The sequence below is a fragment of the Onychostoma macrolepis genome, chromosome 10 (genome assembly GCF_012432095.1).
Source record: "Onychostoma macrolepis isolate SWU-2019 chromosome 10, ASM1243209v1, whole genome shotgun sequence".
Classification (NCBI taxonomy): domain Eukaryota; kingdom Metazoa; phylum Chordata; class Actinopteri; order Cypriniformes; family Cyprinidae; genus Onychostoma; species Onychostoma macrolepis.
In genome coordinates, this window is record NC_081164.1 from 12,772,374 (window position 1) to 12,800,320 (window position 27,947).

The 27,947-nt window shown below is 39.1% G+C and overlaps 1 protein-coding gene and 1 pseudogene across 1 annotated transcript in view; both read right to left on the reverse strand.

The window, feature by feature from the left end:
* gbe1a (glucan (1,4-alpha-), branching enzyme 1a) overlaps window positions 1-23,500 on the reverse strand; it is a 154,599-nt gene extending 131,099 nt beyond the window's left edge. The window contains exons 1-2 of the mRNA XM_058790245.1: window positions 23,403-23,500; window positions 6,667-6,836 (exon numbers count right to left, since the gene is read on the reverse strand). Of these exons, the coding sequence (XP_058646228.1) occupies window positions 6,667-6,836; window positions 23,403-23,500 (268 nt within the window). The remainder of the gene's footprint in view (window positions 1-6,666; window positions 6,837-23,402) is intronic.
* Window positions 23,501-25,025: 1,525 nt separating this feature from the next.
* LOC131548742 (C-type lectin domain family 17, member A-like) overlaps window positions 25,026-27,947 on the reverse strand; it is a 38,535-nt pseudogene continuing 35,613 nt past the window's right edge.

Below are 27,947 nucleotides of genomic sequence, written 5' to 3' on the forward strand. Positions count from 1 at the left end.
AGCTCTTCATTACACCTTTATGGAAGGATGCCACAAAAGAAACCACTCAAAAAGAGTCCTGTGGAAACATGTCTGTAGTTTGCTACTATAGTGACCCAGGTGCAATGTGGGTAGTCATACTCGCAAGAAAATATATTTTCTGACTGACATGATTTTTTTCCTTCACTTAAATAAGGACCCTTTAATTTGATATTATACAGTGCCCTCCAAAAGTATTGGAACAGTAAAGACAAAATTGCTCTTGGCTGTGGAGTCAAGACATTTGCAAATATGATTAAAAGATGAATATGAGACAAAACTATAGAATGTCACATTTTATTATTACCAAATAAAAAGAACAGCACTTTTAGAGTTTTCATTTTCTCTCTAAAGAAATTTCTCTCCCTCCTTTCTGTGAGCCATCACTGCTGTGATTGGTCAGATGGCGCAGTCCTTTGTGATTGGTCTACCGTGTACAACACGTGTGGGGAAACCAGACATAGAAAACTAAAGTGTTTTTTTTTTTTTTTTTACCTTGGATGCATGTAAACCTGTTTTAGGAGACTCATATAAAACAATATTAGCAACCTTAAAAATGGCATAATAGGGGCACTTTAAATAAAATGGAATGTTTGTGATTGGGCAATGCTAATCAGACAAACCTTGACCTCTTGAAACTCAACATATCAATTGAAATGTCACATGATACATACAGCCCACACTTACAAAATAAAAATAAAATGTTCAGACATGGCGTCTGCATTTGTAAAAAGTAAATATTAAATATTACAATTGTTCACAGACATGTAAATATTTCCATGCGATGTGTACAATGTCCTTGAGTTTTAGAGCCAGATTTCCTAATAGGTTGCGCCAATTTTCATTTTTGTATGAACTATTACTTTAAGAATAACTTACACTGCTTAGAGAGAAAGAGAGAAAAAAAACTACATTTTAGAGCACAATTTCAGATTCTGTCAAAACTGGCTAAGAATCTGCATACTTTTGCACAGTAAAGTATATTTACATGGCCCTTAAAACCAGATCCATTCATCCATGGCTTTAACAGTTGAATAAATATGGAGGCAGAGAGTAGTGAAAATGCAGAGTGCCGTACAGCAGCTGACTTTACCATCTCCCTCAGACTGTTCATTCAGTTTCTGGGAAAAAAGCCACGCAAGACCGTGTGACCCCCTCTCAAAGCACATAAAAAAAGGCTCTGATTTGTTGTGGATAATTTCTGTCGTTCTGCCCTGTACGCCTCTGTGTATCTCTTTTCACATTACATACTCTAATGGAGAGCAGAAAGCGAATATAAATAAATAAATCAATAAAAGACCAGTGCCAGTGCAATATGCCTACCCACCTGCAGCCCCCCGACACAGATCAAGACCGGCTCCCCCAGACCCAAATTTCTCTCCCCCTCTCTTTCAAACCTCTCATTCCTACTGTGAAATTGAAACCATATAATATGAGCCATGTCAAAATGCAATCTCACACCAAATTGGAAGTTGGGATTTCCTATGACACTGCCTCTGGGTCTCAGAGAGAGATAATTACAAAAAGGCAGAGGGATAAATAGAAAAGGGGAGGATGTGATATAGGTGGGGGATGGTCAGGGAGGAGAGCAGCCGCTGGTCATACGGATATAAGTAGTGTCACAGCGAACGGAGAGACAACATTTTGCTGCGATCTAGAATTCTAGTAAACAGCTTCCTTCCCCAGAGGGAACAATGTGCCCTTTTCACCCGACAGTATGGATTCACTAACTCCAAGAAAGGTGTGTACGCATCGATAGCAAACACACACACATACACACTCCCAGGTACTTGATGATGGAGTACATCTGAACTGTGGGTTTTTTAAAGCAGTCTTCTCAGTTTACATACTGTATGTATTTACTGACCAAAGTGAACACATTTTTTTAACCATAACCATAGTACTACCATGGTATTCTTTGAGGGAACTTGTAGTATTATATAATTACCATTATATGATGGAACATATCAAAATACCATGGTATTCCCAAATGATACCACAATACCTCCACAGACATTTTTTTTATTATTGAAATAAGTGTGTAAATATGTGACAAAGTTATAAAAGTATGTTTCTGCCTCAGAGTAAAAAATAAAATGTGTAATTTACATTTTAAAATGAGAAATAAAGTCAAATTCTGAGATATAAAATTGCACTTACAGTGTAAGAAATAAAGTTGTAATTGCAAGAAATAAAATTATAAATAATAATAAAAAAGTAATATAATTTTATAATGGGAAATAAACTCTAATACGTCAGATGTGAAGTCAGAAATAACTTTTAATTTTTTTTTTTTTTTTTCTTTTTTTTTCTCAGTGATGGAATCCAGCTGTCATGCAAAGTTCAAAGCTTTTCTGCAACTAAATAATATCATATCCAAAAGGAAAATGATGTAAAACATAACGATATAATCAGTTCTCTTTAACCATCTAAACAGTTTAGTCCAAATAAAAAAGGAAAAATATTTCACTTTCAAAGTGCTTGTCTGACCAAAGGACTGCCGAATTATTGATCAGGTGTTGGAATATGTAAATAACACCAGCTTAATGAGGAAGCTGCTGAGATACAAAGACAACACTATGAGAAGAACCATGAAGCTAGCTAATCATTCACTCCTTATCATCAATTATCATTTTAAAAGGTGCTTCAGGCTTTGAGATCAATATTCTCTTCAAGGCATGTAAGTAGTGTATTAAGAGAAGACTTTGAGGGAGGATCTGCACCAATATGCATCATGTATTGCCGCTATAATCAATAATTGCTGAAACTGCATAAGTAGAGCTCCAAGAATAAGTTTCATGTTTGTGAACATACATACATAAAGTATAGATATGTACATACAAACCTTTTTTACAGGTCACACTCCCAAGACTCTGTTTCCCCAAACTCTCAATTAGAAGAAGTCTGAAGCTGGCCAGAGGCTGTTTGACTGCTTTGCAATAAGACATCTGGTGCATTTTTCTAGTTTCACTCTCATTCCCTGAGGACTTCCGATTAGGTACAGAGGCTGAGATATGAGCAGTTTTGGGAGAGAGGAGTGAGAAGAGCACATTGGGATGTGGCCCACTGGTGTTTGGACCACTGAGAGTTCATCAAACACTGAGTAGGATAGTTAGCAATCACTGAGCAGGAAGATGCTATTTTTGCAATCACGTGTATATAATACAAACATATCTGCTAGTTTGTCCGACTCATATATAGGCCTTTTGATTTTCAGTATATTAATGTACTGTGCTGGTTGCTCTTTTCTATGCAATTACAATGAATGGGGACAAAGGACCATACACTTATCATAAAATATTCCTAGTCTTCTGAAGTCTTAAGCCAGCTTTGAATTGAACTTGAGAAAACCGAATCAGTCAGAATCATAAATCAGTCATTCAGACATTTTTGTGAATCAAATGTGACCACCAGACCAAGATGAGTCAGTAAGTTGAACTTGAGAACTGGATCGGTTTAATTTGTGAATGAATCATTCAGAAAGGTATAAGTGAACCAAGAATAATAAACACAACAAAATTAGTTTGATTCATGAATGAATCATTCAGGCTGGTTTTGTGAATCAGATGCCCCTTACAAAAATTAACCATGGTTTTATTAATTTTAGTAAAACTGTAGTAAACATTGTTGTTGTTTTTGGCATATTGACTACCATTTGTATAACCACAGTTTTACTACAAATACCATGGATAAACTATGGTTAGTGTTGCAAAACCATGGTTAATTTGTGGTTACCATGGTTTAACTATAGTAACCATAGTTTTTTTGGTTTTATTTGTGGTAAAATCATGATTCATTTCCATAAGGGGTGACAAACAGACTGCGATTTAAACCCTTTATTCAATCTGTGAGTTAAACTTGAGAACTGTAGGCTATCAATTGTATTTGTGAATGAATTGTTCACATTGGTTTGGTGAATCAAATGTTGAAAACAGACTGAAATTTAAGCCATTATTCACTTTGCAAAATATACTTAAGAAATGAACCAGTCTGATTCATGAATGAATCATTCAGACCAGTTTTGTGAATGCAAACAGACAGAGATGTAAGTGATTCAGTGAATCAGTTTGATTTGCGAATGAAGACCATTCAGACCAGATTGTGAACCAGGTATAACACACAGAATTAAATTTAAGTCATAATTCACTCAGTCAGTGAACTGAATGAGTCCAAATGAGTCATTGTGACTGGTTTTGTGGACATCAACCAATTCAATGAAAAGATTAGATTTTGTATATGTATATATGTATATATGAGGGTGAATATATATGATAAAATGTTCACTTTTGGGTGAACTAATCCTTGAAATCTTGCTATATTTTTTGTTGCATATATCCAGCACACCTTGAATGGTCCCGGTACATGTGTCCTTATGTTTTATATGTGTGTGCAGAAGCAAGGAATGTGTTTTCTGGCTTTCTGTTATATTAAAGACAACGTCACACCTTTCCGTCAGCCAAAGGAGGTGAGAAGGTCGGAGGGAAGGGCCAGACAGGAGAGCAGACACAGCGCAGCTTTTAAACAGGAACTTTAAGATCCCTTCCTGACAACATGAACTGACACAAAGTGGTCCCTATCCTATTGGTCGACTCTACACAGGGACTGCAGGCTGACTCCACTGACAGAATATGTGATCCGTGAGCTCAGAACAGGTATCAGATGTTCCCATTCCTGCATTTGACAGCTAAGAGCTTCACTCTGAGATACAAGGACAGCAATGGGTCAAAACAGATGGAGGCTTAGAGGAAAGAAAAAAGAATAAAAAAAACAACAACTTCAACTTAAAGTTTCCCGCAACAACTACTCTCTCGGAGGAAAAAACTGAGCTCTGAGGCAGAGCGTGAAGGATTCGTTGAGATGCTTTGCTTGTGAGGAACAGAGGTACAAGAGCAAGGTGAAGGAAACACAAACGGTGAAGAAAGACGCTCTCAGCAAAAGTAGAATAAAATATTAAATAGAGAAAAGCAAGAATCCCGCCAAAATGCTAGCAGTGCTCCCTCAGAATAGAGTTTGTCTTGTGTTGCTGTTTGTAGAAACCGAATCAAATAGGAGTTACTATAAAACACTAAAACTAAAACTATTTAAAAATAAATGAAAACTAAAACGACTGAAAACAGTGGTTGAAACAAAGTGAAATAATGAACTACAATAATCAGAAAGAATCTGATAAAAATATTTCATTTTAAATAACTAAAACTAAACTAAAATGTAGTTGAAAAACTGAAGTAAAATAATAATCATTTTTAAAAATGTTTTCCTAATCATAAAGTCAATCACATGAATAAATATATAAATAAATTTACCTGTAAATAGCAAAATATAACTGCATTACATGCTCTTTTAAAAAGTAGTATTAGCAACAATTTTAACATTTTTGGTGTATTACCACAAAATCAATTGTATAATTTAATTCAGCTACAATCATCCTCCTGGTTAGATTACTTCTTTCACATTCATTCATTGATATTTTTTCACATGATATTTCTTTTTTGTCATTCCCTCTCATTACACGTTCTGTCTTTTCTTCTCTCTGTCTGACAGTTATTCAAGTACTGAAGCAGAAAGCTTTGAACATCATACATCAAAGTTTCCTCACGCACGTTTCATGCCTAATGCATGTATGTGATCAACCATCTGGACATGAAGACGGGAAAGACATGGACACCAAGAGTGAAATTCACAAAAAATGAACACCAACACCAACACCAATATCCTCTATTCTTTTTTTATTTTATATCTACCCGTTTTCTTTTTATTTATTATTAAAAAAAAAAAAAAAAAATCTGCATGTGTATTGTGTTAGACTAACCGGGACTTGTCACAGCACTTCAATATTATTGCTCTTTTGTTGGTTTGATTGCTTCTATTGTCCTCAAGTCACTTTAGATAAAAGCGTCTGCTAAATGACTAAATGTAAATTTTTAATTTATTCAGACAAAATAGTGTCATTTAAATATTATCATTTATAGAAAGTTACGTGGAAACAATTATTGCAGTGCCACAATGTTTAGCAAATTCGCTCCCAAGCACCCTTGTGACCATTATTGACCAGCAACGTTAACAAAGAATTATGAATAGTTTGCATATAACTGAGGACTTTCTTCCATATGTAAACAAAGCTGGAATGAAATTTATCAACTTTTTGCCAATCAATCGATCTCCGTCACACTTTCCCCACCAGGGCATCAGTTTAATTTTCAGACACAATGGTGAAGTTTGGCAGTCGGGACAATGCAAACTGCAGGATGTGTTCCTGTTACTTCAAGATTAGAGGGAATTTAGCCTTATCTTGAACCCTGCTTCTAACAGACTCCAAATCGGCTTTTAATGGAGTAAAACTTAAAACTCTCTTCCTCTGTGTCTCTCGACGTCTCTAAAAGAACAATACTGTCAGACGACTTGTAAACAATCCAGACAAGCACACAATTGGCAACACACATCATTACAGCTTAATAAATCACTCAATGCAAACCCCGCAGATTCCTCGCCCTGCAAACGTGAAGAGCATTTCAAGCATTGGCGGCCTAAAATTAAAGCCTGTTTCCTTGGAAACAATAAAGCGCTTGTACTTTGCTCCATAGATCTTTCCATTAGGAAGGGTCTGTCCCTGGATGTAACAGACTGAGGTCTCTGCATGGTGACACTTACTGAAATCCCCTGTCAGGAAGACGGCCTCTGCTCCCGGTGCCCATTCCCTAAGGACCAGACCGTTGTCGGATCGCCGCTGAATTCCGAAGGACTGGTAGCTCACTGTGAAGTAATCAAAGGCCCCTTCTGCCTCCTCCAGCTGTGCCAGACGTTCGGCAAACCGCTTGTATCTGAAGTCACGACAGAGATAGAGAGCGGGACAGAAATATACAAAAAGAAAATACAAATTAAAGACATTATGGACCCAAGCTTCATTTCTCTCCCTTCCACGAACCAGAGTTCAGACAGTTGTTCTGCTCAGTTCACAAAAGAAGATCACTCATATTCAGCTTTCTCTGTCAGCTTTGCGTCACAGAAAAAAAGTTTCATTTGAAAGTTATTTTGCGCAGAAGATCCGGCTAATGAGTCACAGGTGCAGAAATACACACACGACTCTTTTCAACAAAGTTTGTCGTACTGACACACAGTGATTAAAAAAAAAAAAAAGTGTAACCTTTAGAAAGGCTTTTCAAAGGATTTCCTCGCTCATCTGTTCCTTCAATCATGCTGCTTTCACCAAAAAGACATGATAAATTTGATACACATCTCAGTCTGACGTAATCTAGTGATGACAGTCTAGAAAGTGGATCAAATTACTATATTTAAAGTGAATAGAGTAAATGTTGAATAAATTAAACCACTGAATAAAATCTCAAACTGATTTGTTAAAACACTGTTTTGTCTGCTTGAAATGTGTGAAATACTCAGGAAAATGAAAAAAACAAATCATCAAAAATCTCATTTGTAGCTTGACATTTTTTAAAGTATTCTGCCAATTTTTTTTTTTTTTTTTTTTTTAGCAAAACACTGTTTGTATCTATGCACTCAACTGAAAAATAAGCAGGGATCTGTGTCCTCCTCCGTTCTGTTAATTGACGTTTCTACCTGATATATTCTAATTGTGCTAATGCTTAACGGCACACCGTCTTTTTGGTTAAGTGGCTTAATGCAAGTCCTTATTATAAAGAGTTGGAATAATATTTTTGGGAATTTCCCACATCATGCTGTAAGAGAAGACAAATTTATCTCAAATGATGCAATAGGGAGTTAACTGATTTGGGAAATAATTTTGAGAATTTTTAGGCAATACCCAATAGCACATCTGTAACTGAGCATTAAAAGTGTGTGATGCTTAAAGTGTGTGATGCACAAATTAGATATATTTTTTTCAAAGATGCACTAAAAAATTCTTAAAGGGATAGCTCACCCAAAAATGAAAATGCTGTCATTAATTACTTACCCTCATGTCGTTCCAAACTTCTTCAGAACACAAGCTTTCTTACCCTGCATAGTCAGTATATCTGCAAGATTAATCGTTAAAAGATCGCAATCTCAATTCAGACACCCATGCGATCTACTTTCTAAATGACAAAGATTCACCAGTGTCTATTAAACCTTTGAAAAAGTCTTACCGGAACATTCAAATCTGCATTCGCGCTGCCGCTAACACAGACAGAGCAGTTAAAATGTTTAGGTAGAAACAGCTTCACAAACAGTCTTTTCAACCACACAGTATCATTTCTGTCTTACAGTCATTCATATTATCACAGAAATACTGGGATGAAAGTTTATAGTTTGGAGATGAACATTGATGTCTATGCATGGTTTAATCACCTCTAATAGACAGCAATGAAACTGATACTTTCAAAGCCCAGGAAGGTAGTAAGGAGATTGTTAAAATAGTCCATGTGGCATCAGTGGTTCAACCGTAATGTTATGAAGCTACAAGAATACTTTTTGTGCGCAAAGAAAACAAAAATAATGACTTTACTCAACAATTTCTGATGTCACATGGATTATTTTAACAATGTCCTAAATACCTTTCTGGGCCTTGAACATGTCAGTTGCGCTGCTGTCTTTGCAGCTATTTGAAGCTCTGGGATTTCATCAAAAATATCTTATTTTGTGTTCCAAAGATGAACGAAGGTCTGAGGGTGAGTAATTAATGACTGAATTTTCATTTTTGGATGAACTATCCTTTTAATGTTTTTTGGCTTTCTTTTCCCTCATTAAATAACCGATATGACAGCTGTATTTCACTTTATACTGTATACTATAAATAAAATATTTGAATAAAAATTAGAACAGCATATTACAAGAAATACAATATGGTAAACTAAAGTAATAATATATATAAAATATTATAAATATATTTATTAAAATATATTAGTTATTATATTTTCTATTATTAATTATTATTGTTTAAATTATATATATTTCAAAATATATAATTTTCATGTATATTCTCATTTTTTAAAAATATATATTCTTACACATCACAAAGAATAATGATCAACCATTTATGTAATAATCACAAGACGCCTAATCTTACCTGTCCTAGTGTTACAGTGAAGTGTAGTGAAGACAAAAAAATGGATGATTATTCAACATATTACCTGTGTTTGCCATTTGCCATGCTTGCCCATCCATTTTAAATGGTGTATAACTGAGGTAAAAGCATGCAAGACCTCTGAGCTTGAGCTGGTGTTTGAATGTAGAGTGTTGGGCCCAGCTGGGACTTCTGTGTGCATATTCATGGCAGTGTTAGGAATAATTACCGATGGGAACCGCTCATTTGGGTTCCTCTGGGAGTTTAAAGTGCTCATTAAAACTTGAGGAACAACAGGGTGATGGGTGCCGTCAAGTGGCCTCTCAAACGCTGCTCTTAATCACACAGAGAGAAAGCGAGAGAGACGGGGAGAAAGTGAACAGACGGACAGACGAAAGAAAAAACAGGCAGAATCTCTTCCTGATGATTCCCAGATAAACACAAACGACCAAACCACTCGACCGATTACCGGTTTGACAGTAAACAGCCCAGTCACAGATGTACAGTCACAACCTGTCAAGTGAATAAGCAAAAATACTCTCCAAGCTTTCCTGAACTGTAACGATCGAAAAACCTGACACTTATTGAAGAGATGACAAAAGAGGTAGAATTAATTTTCCACGAAGCTGCAGAAAAAAAAAAAAACAATCAGGCTTTGAAAGTGGTTATTTAAAGGCCTTAAGCCTTGAGTTAGCTCTGATGGGCCACACACTGAGATCCACAAGGCTTTTTCCAGACGTCTATCAACGCGGCTGGATGTACGAAAGGGAAAATATGACCCCTGTGGAGCAGACGGAGCAACTTAATCACCCCCTGAACAAATCCTTTCAGCAGGCCATCGCTTACACAGTCCGGTGGTCAAACGGACTTGAGCTCTGAAAGAATCAGTGCTTAGCTTGGCCCTGCTGGAGGCGCCAAGGAAAGGGAGGGGACGCGGGAAATATCACAGCCTGCCATTGCGGATATAATAACAAGCTTTCTCCCATTCTGTAATAACAATGATTCAAGGCAACCAGGAGCGGCCGCAAAGTGGGCGCTGCACCTCCGGTCAGTTTTAAAGGAGGCTACACTTGACCACTCGATCCTGTCCTCTTGAAAACACATTTTGGTGAATCGCTGCGCTCTTTGAGGGGGGACGCATCGGAGGGTGAGCGTGGGTAGCTCGAGAGAGATTGTTAGAGGAGCGAGGGTGCTCACGCACGTCTCATCTTCTACGCTAACAGCCCTAGGGTGAGCTGACTCATCATGACACAGCGCTTTTCACACGGATAGCTCACTTACACGTGGATGAAAACACACAGCAGCAAACACCTCTCATTTCTGCCCCTGGCATCCCTGCACGACCATAAAAGAGTCACAGAGGGTCTTTCACCACTTTAGAGGCTCTCTTGCGTACACCCAGAGGCGTCAAAACCCAAACTCAAAAGCGCAGTTTAGCTTTGGAGTGGAACGAGGTAAAGAGGGACTCCAGAGAAACAGGAAGTGCTGATGTTTTAATATCTGCAGTGTGTGATGGTAAGCTAAGTGGTAAAAGTAGCCATTTTTGTTATGTATCGGGTGTTTATTTTACTTCAGGGCACTTTGTTAAGACTTTGCTTTGCTAATAATTCACATTGTTGGTAAGATTTATAATTGTTTTGAAGTTCTTATGCTTACTAACACCGTGTCTACACCGGACGCGACAATTGTCGTGTTGCGCAACAACAGCTAAAGTCTGTCGAGACTGGACACAACAAAGCGACTATTACAAATTATTTGAACTTTGTGTCAATACGTCATAAATAGAATGAGGCAGCAGTTTACTGTGGAAAATCTGCATCACTGATTATAATGGGTTCTATAGTATTTTGTTGCATAGCACTGTGCCGCTTGCGTCAGGTCTAGACACGGTGTAAGGCTGCATTTATGTGATCAAAAGTACAGTAAAAACTGATTTTGTGAAATATCTTACAATTTAAAATAACGGTTTTCTATTTTAATATATTTTATAGAGTTTATTCCTGTGATGGTAAAGCAGAATTTTCAGCAGTCATTACTCCAATCTTTAGTGTCACATGATCATTCAGAAATCAGTCTAATATGCTGATTTGATGTTCAAAAAACATTTCTTCTTGTTATTAATGTTGAAAACAGTTGTTGTACTACTTAATATTTTTGTGGAAACCATGATACGTTTTTTTTTTTCTTTTCTTCCAGGATTATATAATGAATAGAAATAACCATAAACTATTATAGTTTTTTTTTTTACACAAATTACAACTGTCCCAAATATGAAAGCATTTCTATCATACCAACATTTTTAAATGTCCATAATATTCAAAATTTAGCACACTTAGTTACCAAAGAGAGACAACAGAAAGAGCAAGGTATTAGATACGTGGGGGGAAAAAAACACACACAGAAAAATAACATATCTTAAATCCTTTTTAAAATTTTGTTTTAAAATATAACTTTAGAATCAGAATTTTTTACTGCATTTCATTTTTAAATCAAACTGTAATTGTCGAATTGCGCAAAAAGCGTGAAAATACTAGTTCCTCTTCAGGAACTCGAGCTGCGTCCGAAAACGCTAGGGGAACGCCTTCAGCGTGACCGGCTCTGAATACAAGTGTAATCTCTCCAATGGATGGGCGAGACGTCACGGGCGAGGTGACGTAATGACCAGCTGGTATAAAAGCTCGTGCTGTGAAACCGGCATCAGCTTTCTGTCATTCAGCTAGCGCTCTGTGTCTAAACTGTGTGTCTTATTTGGTGTTGTCTGTCCTTTGAAATTAAACATGTCAAAGAGTCAGTATAAGGCTAAGCATGTGAAGGGCGAGAGCAGATCACAATACAAGCTGTGTGTTCCTCCCTGCAAACGCTATTTGTCTGCAGGTGATACACACAGCTTGTGTGTGGTTTGTTTGGGAGCGAGGCAAGCAGAGTCGTCTCTTGAGGGAGCTGACTGCCCGCACTGCGAGTGTCTCCCGCTGCGTACGCGTCGCTCCCCAAAGGACCTTTTTTCCCAGGAGGGTTCTTTCACCAGCGCTCGTGGGGTTCGCAGCGGGTTCTGATGGAGGGATCGGAGACGAGCGAGTCTCTATCTCCATCCTCACCCATTAGATCTGGTGACCGCTCCCCGAGATCGGAAGCCCGCCATGCGGTTACATCTCCTCAGGCAGCGGGCTCTGCACTTCTCCTGTCTTCCTCCGAGGAGGTTGACGTGGAGAGCGCAGAGTATGTTTCGCCCTCTCTTTCGCCCCAATATGAAGAGCTTGTGGAGGTGGTCACTCGTGCTGTGGCCAGATTAAACATCGATTGGCCGGCCGAGTGTCGTGTTGAACCGCAGAGAAGCAAGTTAGATGAACGCTTTCTGCGGTTTAAGACTCCACCTCCACGTCGGAGCCTGCCGTTTTTTTCCACACCGAGATGTCGAGGTCGTGGGGAAAACCATTCTCGGCCCGCCTCTTCGTCCCCTCGAGTGAGCGCGGTTACAGAGCGATGCCTCGGGTGGAACAGACACTCAAGAGCTATCTGTCCCCTGACGCTGCATCGTCTCTGAAGGCTCCGACCTTGCCCACCAAGCCGCTGCGCACATCGTCAGCGCTGGTGGGCAAGGGGTACGCGGCAGCAGGCTGGTTCAGTAGGCCAGGAAGCAGGCGGCGGCGTTCCAGCGGTTTCTCCCTCGCTGCTCTCCAGCTCAGGGGGCTGCTGGGCGAGAGCAGCCCCTGCCGCGTGCTGGCTCCTCACATAGAGAGGCGAAGAAAGAGAGTGTCGCCACCCATGCTCCCCCCATTTACCGGGGCGGTAAAAAAGGCTCTCAGTCGGGGGCCTCGAAGCCTAAGCCGGATCTACGGACCGTCCTTCAGGCAAAGAGGTCTTCGGCCAAGAGGTCCTGATGCTTATGGCCCAGGGCTTATGAGGGTAGCCCCCGCTGGGGAAGAGCAGCGTTCACCGCATTACACGGTGCCCGTCTCTCCTCAGTGCCCTCAGGAGATCGTTCTGCTAACCCTGCCACGTACGGTGTTCCAGGGCGCAGCGATCTCCAGCGAGCACATATCTCAGTTCTCTCTGCCCAGAAAAGTAGCGGAGCTGAGGTGCTCGCCACCCCTTCGGGGATCTCTAGACCAGCTAGTTCGGTTTTCTCCTGCCGGTGTGCCGTTCCAGGACACCAAACTAGCCGCTCTGATTACACCAGAGGTAATGGAACGAGAAGTAATTATTCTCTTAAGAAAGGAAGCCATTGAGGTGGTCCCTCCTCACGAGACAGAGTCCGGGTTCTACAGCCGGTACTTTATAGTTCCAAAAAAGGATGGAGGGTTGCGTCCCATTTTAGATCTGCGTCAGTTGAACCGCTCAGTCAGCAGACTGAGGTTCAAGATGCTCACGCTCAAACAGGTTGTGTCTCAGATCAGGTCCCAGGACTGGTTTGTTACAATCGATCTAAAAGATGCATACTTCCATGTCTCCATCCTTCCCACTCACAGGAAGTTCCTGAGGTTTGCGTTCAGGGGCGAAGCTTACCAGTATTGGGTTCTTCCCTTCGGCCTAGTAGTCTCACCCCGCACTTTTACGAAGTGCGTGGATGCCGCGTTAGCTCCGTTGCGGTTACAAGGCATCCGCATACTCAATTACATCGACGATTGGTTGATTCTCGCTCATTCGGAGCAGATGGCAGCTCAACATCGAGATGTTGTTCTCGCTCACATGAAAGTGTTGGGGTTAAGACTGAACGCCAAGAAGAGTGTGCTTTATCCATTACAGAGGACCACTTATCTTGGTGTGGTGTGGGATTCGACCACGATGCAGGCACGTATGTCGCCTGCTCGGATCGAGTCAATCCTCACGGCAGTCAGGAGAGTGAAAGAAGGCCAGTCACTCACTATCAAGCAGTTTCAGAGACTGCTCGGTCTGATGGCAGCTGCGTCAAACGTGATACCTATTGGCCTGCTGTACATGAGACCCCTACAGTGGTGGCTCAAGACCACTTCGCATGATCAAGGTCACGCAGCGGTGCCTACGTGCCTTAGACATGTGGAGATAACCTTGGTTCTTGTCTCAGGGCCCAGTGCTGGGAGCTCCGTGTCGCCGCGTATCGCTAGCGAGGGACGCATCCCTCACCGGCTGGGGAGTGGTCATGAGTGGCCACCCTGCCCGCGGTCTGTGGAGTGGTCGCCATCTCACGTGGCACATCAATTGGCTGGAGATGTTGGCTGTGTTTCAGGCTCTGAAACACTTTCTCTCAGACCTAAGAGATCACCATGTGTTGGTGTGCACCGACAACACGGCAGTGGTCTCTTACATCAACCACCAAGGAGGTCTGCGGTCGTGGCCCCTGTACAGGCTGGCGCAACAGATCCTTGTGTGGTCCCAGGGCAAACTCCTCTCGCTGAGAGCAGTGTACATCCCTGGGCATCTCAATGTGGGAGCAGACATCCTGTCGAGACAGGGGCCGAGACCCGGGGAATGGATGCTTCACCCAGAGGTGATGAAGCAGATTTGGAGAGTGTTTGGCCAGGCTCAGGTGGACCTATTTGCGACTTGGGAGACATCGCAATGTCCCCTCTGGTACTCTCTGACTCATCCAGCTCCACTGGGGCTGGATGCCATGGTACAGACTTGGCCGAGGCTTCGTCTGTACGCCTTTCCCCCGATTGCTCTGCTTCCCGGAGTTCTGGAGAGTGCGCCGGGACGGGGTCCGGCTGCTGTTAGTAGCCCCTTTCTGGCCGGGCCGAGTATGGTTCTCGGACCTGATTTCTCTCCTCGACAGCTCTCCATGGGAGATTCCCCTCAGGAGGGATCTCCTCTCACAGGCAGGGGGCACCCTTGTGCACCCCCGCCCGGAGTTGTGGAAGCTGTGGGTATGGCCCCTGAAGGGGCACAGCTCATAGCTTCTGGTCTCTCAACCGAGGTTGTTGAGACCATCCTCCAATCCAGAGCTCAATCCAGAGCTCCCTCAACGAGGAAACTGTACGCCTTGAAGTGGAAACTTTTCACTTCATGGTGTGGAGACCGCCAGCTCGACCCAGTCAACTGCCCGGTTGGTACAGTGCTGGAGTTCCTGCAGGCTCGACTCACCACAGGGTTAACCCACTCCACCTTGAAGGTTTATGTGGCGGCGATTCCGGCCTACCACACCTCTCTTGGTGGATAGTCAGTGGGCAGACACCCCCTGGTTACACGTTTCCACGGTGCGCTGAGGCTAAGGCCTCCAGTACGGTCCCGTGTTCCTCCATGGGACCTGGCTGTGGTGTTGGATGCTCTCTGTAGGCCTCCTTTCGAGCCTATTGAGGAGATCTCTGATCGCCATCTCACTCTGAAGACTGTATTTCTTCTGGCGATTTCTTCTCTTAACCCTCTGGGGTCGACAAATGCGTATAAGCGTTTTGAGGCAGATTTTCCTGATAAGGCCGAAATGAGCTTGAATTACTCTACCATTTTTGATCGTACAGATAAGATTATAAGATAAGAGAATACACCATTCGAATCTGTAAGGGGTCTACTTTTATTTGTATACACTCATAATAACAACTAAACTTTGTGCTTTTGAAGAATAAAGAAAACAAACAGGGTGCGCTCTCCGTCTTCTCCGTCTCCGAGATCTGCTTTTTGAAACACGTCACTAAAATGAACTGTAACTCAGCAAATACTTCACACAGAGACATGAGAAATATATCTATAGAAAGCTTGACATGTCTACTGTTAAATGAAGTAAGTCTTACCGAAAACAAATATTCTGTGATAAAGTAATCCGTATGAAACCAAGGACATGTCCAGCCTCACTTCCGGCATCCCTGCCCTCGCTTGCTTCATTCCTAGAAGCTGATGCTGGTTTCATCGCACATGCTTTTATACCAGCTGGTCATTACGTCACCTCGCCCGTGACGTCTCGCCCATCCATTGGACAGATTACACTTGTATTCAGAGCCGGTCATGCTGAAGGCGTTCCCCTAGCGTTTTCGGACGCAGCGTCTCGTTCCCTCGAGGAACTAGGGTTACATACGTAACCTAGAGACGTTTTTTTTTTTCTTTCTTGAGGATACATAAAATGCTAGAAATGAAATTAGACTTACAAAACAGTCTGCAATTGTATTTCTAAAACATTCAAAATGTAATTTCCCAGCAAAGAATGCTCCAAACAAGATAGTCAAGAGAGTGTTAAAGAAGTACACTATCATGAATGAGAAAGCCAGAGACAGAGAGAGTGAAAAACTCCTTGCTGACCTTCTGCTGACACAAACCACATCTTAACCGTTAATTTAACCAATTAAAGAAGAAGGATGAGGACACAAGTCCTGTTTTTGTCTCCTGGATTTGCCATCAGGGACTAAGCTTTTGCCTGACTCATCCAGTCTAGAATATTGACTGTGTCTTTAAAGGTGATACACCTTGGAATAAAAACTTTTACTTGAGTTGTGGTTTAGTGGTAAGCACACATTCTCCAGACGCATTGATCTGGGGTGTTCATTTGGGAGATGAGATTTCATTTCTTTTGTAAAATTAAGAAAATAAATGAGCCAAACAAACAAGTGTAAGCTGTAAAATTAATATGGCATTATCGAAAAAGCTGGAAAAACTTTTCCTTGGTCCCACTTTATATAGTGGCCTTAACTACTATGTACTTAACTTTAAATTAATCATTTAATACAATGCGCTTATTGTGTACATACATGTTTTTACACTGTACTTATATTTTTAAAAATAAATATATGTAATTACATCTGTAATTAATTTCTGCAATTAAATTTATAATTACACTGTTGACCCATCCCTCACACCTAAACCCACCCTTAAACCTACCCATACTACCAAACCTGTCCCTAACCTTACCCATATCCCACCTCAATAGCAGCAAAAGTGTTTTGCAATACAATATGAACAGAATAAGTACATTGTACTAATTTTTTTGATGTAAGTACATAGTTAAGGCCACCTAATATAAAGTGTGACCTTTTCCTTTATTATGAGTCAGTTCATAAGAAGTCAGCCTTTTTCTCCATTTAATTTCTTGTACGTTTAAGGAAATTTAGCATTACTTCACTTGCTTACCAATGGATCCTCTGCAGTGAATGGGTGCCGTCAGAATGAGAGTCCAAACAGCTGATAAAAACATCAAAATAATCCATAAATAATCCACACTACTTCAGTCTGTCAGTCCTCTGTCGTGTGTGTCATGTGTTCCCACCTCTTGTTTCCTTATTTGGTTTGCTTCCTGTCCTTGTTAAGTGTGATTGTCTGTTATTCTGTTCAGGTGTGTTTAATTATCTTTGATTATCCTGTGTATTAATAGTCCTGTCTGTTCAGTTAGTGTTGGTCTGGTCTACTCGTTACTCCCCGGTGTTCCTGTGTGTCAGCCCTGTCTTGTCTTGTCTTGTCTTGTCTTGCCCTGCCTTGCCTTGTCTACATTAAAGACTATTATTTTGGACTATTATGTTCCTCGTTCCTTCCTGCTGTGTGCACCGTGACACAGCCCATAAATTAACACCTTGTTAAAGCAAAAAGCTGAATGTTTGCAATAAAAATTCTTTTTAAAGACATTTTTAACTTTAAACTATTGCTTCAGGCTAAAATATAAGTCCTCCATCCGTAATATTGAAAAGGTTATCTAGTCTGAATCTGCAGAGAAACATGCACAGATCAACCACCATTTATAAACAAAAACAGAACAAAACAGTTCTAAAGAAATATGTCTGTGAATTTTAATGTGGGAGGACAACATATGGACTTTTTTTCCACTGGAGGAAGTGTTATTATGGACTCATATTTTGGCCAGAAGCAACTTTTTGAAGTTAAAACACCTTAACAATGGAATTATTACAAACGCACAGCTTTTCACATCTCAAGACAATAATTGGAGTCATGTCAATTTCCTGTTGATTGTTGTGATGTTTTTTATCAGTTGCAGTTGTTTGAACTCTCATTCTCGGCACCCATTCTGCAGAGGATCCATTGATAAGCAAGTGATGTAATGCTAAATTTGTTCCGATGAAGAAACAAGCTGATCTATTTCTTGGATGGTCTGAGGGTGGGTAAATTTTCATTTTTGGCTAAACTATTCTTTTGATAACAAAGTTATTTAGTTTTTTAGTACAATAAACTAAAAAATAAAATAAATAATAAAATAAAAAAATTATTTTATGACTTCTATGATGCTGAACCAAAAAAAACAATCAGCCCTTGAAATGTCCAAGAGGGATTAAACAGCCGCCAATCAGGATGTAACCGCAGGAAGCTGATGATACAAAATCGTTCGCCAAGTTATTATCTTATGACCAAATGCTATTTTCTTCAGCACAGAGTGGAATGGTCCAGGTGAATCTTTACCTGGGGCTTCTTAAAGGCAACCGCAAAGACAAAGGGAAAATAAGCTCTTGAATAATAATGGTGCAGTGCAGTGTGTGAGAGCTCAGCATCCATGGCCTGATTATTGGTGCGAAGCAGCATACTGGTGAATGCCAGCATACTACTGGAGGGCTGCTGGCATCCTACAGTGTCTATCCCTCACCAGTGTTGTGAGCCCTTAAGCAAGGAACTCAAATCCAAAAATTGCTCTGGGTTCCTGCAATGTTATCAAATGTCTCTGTCATCCCTCACCCATGACTCCACCACAGTGGCTTTGCTAAATCACAGAGACTGCTCATCGCTCTACTGCATGTTAATAAAGTTTGGTTCCAGAAAAGAAAATCATTCTCATGTCCTTCTAAACTGACTATGATCTTTCTTATTTGTCTTTGGAATACAAAAAAACTGGAATAATGTACCACTCTCTCCATGCAATTGCAATGAATGAGGACAGCTGAAGTCTCTAACGGGTCACGCAGATCTACAAGTAAAGTTCCCACTACAGAATGAGATTAATAAGTTAGTCGACAATCTTAAAGACACTCTGCAACAGCAGGTGTTACAAATCTGTAATAATCTTGCAGACAAGCTGGCCTCATAAATTCATAAGCTCACTGGTTCCCTAGTATCGCTCTAAGCACCACACGACTCCAAATTTCACCTGTAGCAAAACAGCATTAATCAACCCCCTACTGATTAACAAAGTCCCCACAAAGACTACTCTCAAGGTGGTGGCTGGACAATAAAATGAGCACAGTATGGGGTAAACTATATTGTACATTTATTAAATGCATTGAAAGAGGCAATTTTGTGCATTACATCACCTTTAAATTAAAACAATTTCAGGTTAAATGTCATGCTAACATATAGTACAATAACCTTATAAATATTTACAAAGTACAGCAAACAGGACTGTAGCAAGGAATTCTGGGTTCCTATACTGCATATTAAACTTACTTCTTTTTCAATAAAGCAAGGCAGGATGATGGAGAATTCACATATACAGTATGGAAGCCCATTGCAACTATATCTCACAGTGTGACTTTGTTTTTCATCTCACAATATCTTGCACTTTGACTTACTGTATGTCACAATTTTTCTCATACTTAATTGTGACTTTTAAATTCCATAATGTGACATTATATTTCGCAATGCAACTTTTTATCTGATAAATTTGACTTTGTAATATTTTAATCTCACTATGTGATTTTACATCTTGCAAATCAACTTTATCTCATAAATACAATTTTTTCTTGTAATTGCAATATTTCAATCTTGCAATGTAACTTTTTACATTTTATAATGCAACTGTTATTTCTCATATATGTTACTTTATATGTCTCAATATGATTTTATTCTTATTTTAAATTTTAAAATGCTCTCAGTATCATCAATAAAACTAATAAAACACAAAGTGAGGTTTGTGGTATCATTATTTATGTAAATTAAACAATTTATACATGAACCCTACTCTAATTTTTGTGGGCCCCTCTGGATGTGTGAGGCTCTATAAAATCACCCCTACAGCCCTCCCTATAAACAATGCAATATGCTAACACACAAACCCACCTTGTTTTAATCAATCTTTCATTTGAAATATAGAGGCTCTAAAATGACGAACAAGCTCACAGATAAACAACCACCACCTGCATTTCACAAATGTGTTTCACCAGGGGGAGAAAAACTGTGTGTGTGGCTTGACAGTGCTTGACAACGCTGCTACCTGTGCCTACTAACCAAGCGCTGCTCATAAATATCACAGACGGAGACCACCTCATAACCAATTCTGAGTCCCCGCATGGACCCGCAGAACGCCTGACTGCACGTTTTGAAGTTTAATGAAAAAAAAAAAGTTTTGCATGCATACAGGCGTTCAGGAAGAAACCCTTTTATGCATTCCTCGCGAGTGCCACCAGCACCAGAATGGGCTTAATTGGTCTATGCAATCTTATTCAGATCTTATACTCTAAATAACATTACTTTTGTTTTTTGTTTCCCACCCCATTTAAGCTCTGCATTTATCCAGTCCCCTGGGTGCACCATTCTGAATAGAAATGAACCTTATCAAAAACATTGTCTGAGGAAGGGAATATTAAGAAGGCAAGAATAAATGAGGCAGCAAAAAATTAGTAGTTCTCTTTTGGCAGAAGGCAAAGGTGGTATGACAGGTTTACTTATGAGAGGAAAAGGGGGGAAAAAACACACACAATTACCAAGTTGGTCCAACAAATGGAATCTGGACCAATTTTGTACAAAGGTCAGAGGTGGATTCAGGCCTGGCTAATGAATCAAATGTAGACTTTGAATATACGTATAATGATGCTGCCACGCCATCTTTCAACTCTCTACTTTATGTACAGTCAGAATTATGACCGACAGGCTCTTTAAAAGTACCAACAGCTTCATCTCCGGCCCGCAAGAGGAAAGGGGCCATTATCAGTGATGAAGTCAATCAATCAAACTGATTTCATTTCTGAAGCAATAAATACGGCATTGCACACAGGGCTGAAAGTGAGAGATATTAGGATGTAATGACTCTCACTTGGGTAGAAGCATAGTGATCGCACCTCTACTGGTCCTCAGCAGTAACAAATAACAGAAAAAAAAAAAAAAACTTCCATAGTAGGGAAGTGGCAGTCAATCCATCAGATAGTAAAAATTGTTGTTAATATTAATGATTTTCATTATAATTTTGTACTTGATCTTTGTACTTTAAATGGTCAGGATCCTTAAACTCCATGCTGCATAACACAGGCTCAGAGCCTTTTCATTCAAACAGGAGCAGCCGGGTGTGATATAATGAGTGGCGATGTCACACTGGAATTTGAAGTTTTTAATGTGTTGCTGTGTGTTCGCTGCGGTTGTCATCAGTGGCAAATCCTGTTATAGAGCAGCAGTGTTTTCTCCCGCACAGCTCTCATCCACAGTCTGTTTTCCATTCCAGTGATACACAAAATAAAATGCATACAAAAACATCCCTGCTAGTGATGCACATCCACTGACATACGTCTACAGCTTTGTAAAAAATTAAATATATAAAATAAAAACAACAAAACTTTCTGTGGCATTCAAAACCAGAGCTTTTTTCACTCAAAGTAAAAACTTACTTCCTATCTAGACGTCATTATTTTTACATTACATAAGTATGCATTAATGTAAACTGTATTTGCCCCTAGATTTAAAATGCAAAATATTATTTGACATTTATTTATTCTCATATTGAGTCATTCTCATATCCCAGGATAGCAACCTGCTTACATTTCCTTATGCAAAAGAATATTTAAAAAACAGCGAGTATCTGAAACATGGAGAAATGTCACTTGTCACATGAAATGATTATTATATACAAATGTAATAATCACCATTAAGATAAATGCACATGTGACCAATTTGACAACTAAAAATAAGATAAACCAGCTTAAAAAAAAAAAAAAACTTCCCTCACAAAACCTTTCCTACAAGCATAAAGCTGCAGGGAAAAAGTGAAATTTTGAGTGGGGATATGGATAGTTTGAACGGCAAAGTGCATTTGCATAGTTCACATAAGCATTTTTTCTAAGAAAGTTTACTGTCAAATTGTCGTCATGAACTGAAACCCCTTGTGACAATATTCTGCTGACAATGCCTGACTTAATTTTCACTTTCTGTCTCCCAGCCCCACAAAAAGCATCCCATGGAAGTCTCAGGTGCATGTGCCCATGCCTGCATGAGTGTGAGTGTGTGTGTCTGTCTGAGAGGCTCTAGACATTAAAGTGAATTTTAACAAGGTATGACGACTGGCTGGTGGTATAGGGGAAACCTGCCAAGCTCAGACGCTGTCTCTCTGTGTGCCATCTCACCCTGTTTTCACAAGCTGTGGCCAATTAGCTGCTTTCTCTGTCTGCTGGACTAGCTGACAGTCCCATATCTTCCACTATGAGTTCTATATGAACATTAATAATCAAAAAAGTCTGGAATTCATGACTGTCACAGTAAAGCCCATGCTCACTGTATATGGCAAATGCTACGACATCAATCCCAAATTATTACGGAACCGAGTTGAGACAATGAGATGGTGTCATGGGGATTCTAAGGTGAGGGATATTCTGGTCAGGAAACCCAAAGTTACACAGTTTCACAACATTTTGGCTCTTACAAGAAATAAACAGGAATAGCTCATCCAAAAATGGTAATTCAGATCAGCAAAACATCAGGGTAGACACCATATTGAATTTCACACAGATGAAAACAAGGCTTTGAGGGATAGACTCATGGTTCTTCACAATGGTAAATTTCCAAAATTATATCTAATCCTTCCTACTGAATGTCTTTTGGAAAGTTCCATCAGCTGAACAGTCACACCCTGCTGAAACTCCACTACAAATACCATTATAAACATTACAAACCATCAACTATTAATCATTAAAAAATGGTTGCATGTAGTGTGTTTTTGGACACATATTACATTAGGATTTAGTGGGTTTTAACAAGCCACCAATAGATGGTGACAAACAGAGACTCACAGGGACCATACAGTTTCCATTAAAACCAATACAATTCCCATTATAACCAGTAAAGCTATTACAAATTCTGTGATGATTTCTATAGTTTTCATTAGCAGGATATGTCACTATAGTACAATCCATCGAACGCACTGTACTTCTAACCCTCACAGCCTGGTTTTCATTCTTGTCCAAATTAAACCTACCCTGACTATGTAAGTTCTGTACAGGTTTGGAATGAAATGAGAGCAAGTAAATGACAAACTATACATTTGCGTGAACTGTCCACTAAAATTATTAGAATACTTTAATTAATTGACATTTGGAGCATTTAGGCATGGCAGCATACATGCAAACAGCATAGATTTCTTTAACAGAGTGCGTAATAAGGATTGGATTAGCAGAGACCCGCGAACTCCACCTGAGTGACGCACACACTGAAGAAGACTACAGGTGTGAATTACAGTTATCTAAATGCATCATTTTGGTAAAAAAAAAAAAAAAAAAAAAAAACAAGAGTAAATTAATAAAACAAAGATTAAAACCAAGTAAGCAGACATGTTTACCTTCTGCGCAGCTCTCCCTCATAGTTTCGGATATACGGATCCATCTGTAGAAACACGGTGAGGTTTGGTAAACTATCATCAGTGCTTGAATCCGACATTGCTGTGGCTTTCAGAGTTTTAATAGAAGCGATATATCATCTCTTGCTCAAAGGGGTCTGGTAGTCCAAATTTAAAAGAGGTGGGGAGCTTCTCTGGGAGCTTAGCAAACACGACCAATCCACCTTGGCCTGTTTCGCAATCCAGTCAGCGTGCAGAGCAGAACAGGCCTCCTTTCATAGAAAACACATTTCTTGGCTGGCAGCAAACTTGCACTTGTCTCTCAGTGTTTGTGCTGTCAAAAAAATACTTCTTTCTGATTTTATTGCAATAAAGTTTTCACTGTTAAGTTAATTATACATAATCACTTTGTTTTTAGCTTTACAATTCAAAATAGTTTTTTGGCAATTTTTGCATTTATTTATTTTCTAAGAGGGGAATTAGCAAAAGTAGTTTGGTATTAGTTTTATTATTATTAATGTATATCTTATAAATAATATAAATATGTTATATGTATTATATACATGTAGGCTATTTATTATTAAAATACATTTTATTGAAAATTGATGTCTGAAACATGAAGTTCGTGGTTATGTTTATACGTTATGTCAATGACTTACAAACCGATTTTCAAAATATGTGTACTTATCCAACTAACCTCCAGAGATGGAAAGGCAAACTACTGTCAGAATGATGTAGTATGTAGTACTATAAAGCCCCATGGCATGGACGAGAGCCAAAATATTTTATTAATGTACCAAAAACTTCACATAGGCTTATCATTTATGCTGTAACTCACTAGGGGGAAAAGTAAGGTAGTTAAGCCCTTTTTCTCATCATAATGTAGTGCATGCACAAACTCTGCCACTGGGTTTTGTATTTTATCATAAAGAATTAGACTGCCCTCTTGTATTATTTATTTATTTTTGTAATTTAGAAAATATGATATTCCTTCTGCTACCATTTTTACTTACTTTTACAGTCACACACTTACACATACTCAAACAGGATTTACATACAGAGAAAATATTCTGTTGACTTTCTGTCTTTGTCGCACTCTAGACATTTTTCAGTGAGATAAAACCTCAGTGTAATGCTGGAAATAAATGCACACAAGTCTATGGCCAGCTCAACCACGAACTGGATTTGAGTTTATGAGATCATAAAGCCTGGGGTCATAGGTCATTCCACTGTTTATTCAGCCCACACTGGGAAAACGGCTTCGGGAACATAAAGAGTATTGTAGACATTTCCTCCACATATTCTCAGAAGCACAGAATGGGGTTCAGCTCCATTATGCTTCAAGAAGAAAAATCTTTCTGTAAAATGAAAAGGCACACACATGTCTTTTGCCACAAGCATTAGTTCTGTAATCTTCAGAAGGTATGATCGATGAATGAAGCTGTATGGTTGCTCCAGGCTACAGACTTTTCATAGTCCCCAGCCAGGTAAGCCTTTATTCATGCTGCCTGAAGGCCATAAATTAGTCGTATTTGTCTTATATGTTATATATTTGTAAAGGGTTGCTATTTGAAATGAAAAGAGAATCTTAAATTGATGTTGCTTTTGTGGCCCAAGACAAATATTTTACCACATGTCCATATGCTTCTTTTTTTCTTGTTCCCTTCTGCCGTGGCTCGCTCGCTTGCTCTCTTTAGCCCCTAAATGATCAAAAAAAGAAAAAAGGAAGTGCTGTGATTTGTCTATCCCAGGCCCCTTCTTACCTTACATTCTTACCTTTATTGTCCGCAATAACTTCGCCTGGAGGAAGCGAGGTATTTCCTGACTGTTTTTCTGAGACTGGGAAAGAAGAGTGAGTTATGATGTTATGAAGGATATGCACACAAAGCACCTCACTCTCCCATTTCTTGCTTTTTCTCTCGGCGACATAGTTTTCCCTGGTGAAATGCAGCAAGAGGACAAGACGGCAGCGCAAATTCCCTGGGTAGGGTTGCCGAGGCGACATAAAAGGGCCTTAGATCTGGTAGTGGGGTTATTATGGGCTGTGAATCGGAATCAAAAGGCCATTTTAGAGCTGTCACATGACCCCTGGGGCCATGTCGCCACATCGCGTTGAAGACATTTCCTTCCAGCATCTTCCCTAGAGACAAGTCAAACAAGACCTCACCCAGACACACTCACTCACTCAGACAGACTGAAACCCTTAGACATAGAGGATGAGCGATCCAGACAGACAAGCCTCTGTGATAGTTTAGTTTAAATTAAAAGAACTCTTAAAATGACTCCCTCTTGAAGTTGTTTGATGTGACTAGTAATGGAGTAGTTCTCAGATCTCATAACATGTTTTTTTTCTGTAATGGATCCCATTTTTGTAATCACTACATTAAGTAGCTCAATGGTGCATTTACATGTCAAGATTTGCATACGCATGGTTGGATTTACATACGTAACCGTGGATAAGTGGTTGAGGGTCACTTATTCTTCACATCAGGTTCTGACAAGGCTGTTAAACCAACATGTCCCCCTTGAAACTGAGACGTAGATTTACATAGCCATGTTATCATAGACTTGTGTTCGATTATTTAAATGCATTGCAAGGGAATGGTGCTTTTTAATAAACACTGAGCACACCATGTTTGTTTTGCTGTCAGCGACAGATATGTAGCTTGTTTTAAGAGACATAATGTTTTTTTGTTTTTTTCTGAGCCAATTATCGGCAAACTATTGTCAATATCTCCCACACTAAACTGAAACTAAACAATATTTGTAATTTACAACTTAAAGATTTCTAATCTTTCATATTTTAATCTTTCATATATATATATAATGTGTAAAATGTGTAGATATCAGTCAAGCAACAATTTTATATAGCCACATTTTATTTGGCCTTCAGCTTGTATGGCCAGTATCAGACAAAGTGTATGATCTGGATATCATTTTATAAATATGGATTTCAGCTCTTCTATTGCATCAGTGCTTTTGTTCACTGCTTTGTGATGAATTCAATATCAGCAGGGGCTCAGGTTGAAGGCGGTCAAATCCCTCTCGGTCCACAAACACACACAATAATCACTAGTCGCTTTATCCACCAGGGGGAGTATTCCATTCATTTTCATTCTCCACCTAACATTTCACCTCCTTTACTGCATTATTTATTTGTTTACCTTTATATATATTTTGCAGTAATCAGAAAATATGATCAAACTGGTTTGTATTTATTTCTAGCCTGAAGCTTTCTTTGCTCTGTTGCAATGCTACCAAACCAGAGCATCATAAGATAGATAGATAGATAGATAGATGATAGATAGATAGCAAATTTACACACTTCACATTTAAATAATGTGAATTTATTGTTTCACATCTTTCCATGTGTTTTAAGAAGAAGGAATATGGGATCACAAGATCTGATAGCTCTGATGAGAAATGACAGGAGTTTATTGTTTATCTATGGAGGTATGCATGGATTTTGTGTTCACTGTCTGCTAGAGCTGCATGTGTTTGCGGTTGTAAATGTAAGCTGGGATAGATTTATACAAAGGGATCAAGAGTGAAAAAGATTAAGCAGAATTTTGTACGCTGTTGAATCAGCCCTGTGAGGTAATTGATCTACATCATCAGTGTCTCAGATTTGGCACCTTTATTGTGTTCTCTTTTTTTGTGACTTATTTCTTCTACTTGATTTTAGTGAACAGTGTGTGAATAATTCACACTTTATAAACCACTTTATGGGGAATTTTTCAAATAATAATTGTTGGGCCCTTTTGTGTTATTCAACTTAAAAATGGTCTGTCTTTGAGTTTTAATGTAAATTTACATGCATAAAAAAATAGGTGTAGAAACCACTTTCACTCATAAGTTGCTAGTAATTTTTTTTTTTTTTTTTTTTTTACAAACAATTAAAAATATTGTGTTACTTCTAAGTAACACAATGAATTAAACATGCGGTTTTGAAACAGGAAAACTGAAATAGTGTTTTCTTGTAAAACATATTCTAATAATCTTTGTTTTATTTACAAGTAGTGCTGTCAAATCAATTAATTCTGATTAATATATGAATATATAAATATATGTATATATAAATACACATACTAGTATATTTAATATTTGTTTGTGTGTGCGTGTGTGTGTGTGTGTATGTATATATATATATATATATATATTATAAATAAATAAATGTATATTACATATACATTAACATTATAGTACCCACACACAAATTGTGTAGATGTAAACCTTTTTTTTTTTGGATGCAATTAATCGATTTGACAGCACTAATTACTTTTTTTTTCTTCAATAGTGCATATGTTTGTTGAGTCTTTTTAAAGCAGATGCTTCATGACATCCATGTTACAACTGACAGTCTTTAATAAATACAACAGAAAGTCAATACTTCCTATTCTCTGCATAGTCATCACTGCTGATTGCTTCATACATCCTTGAGAAGTGTGTTTGTGTGAGTAATATGGACATGTTGTCAAGTTTCTGGTCCAGCATGAGACTTGGAATGAAACAGACAGGATGTGGATGATCAGGGCGTATTGATTGATT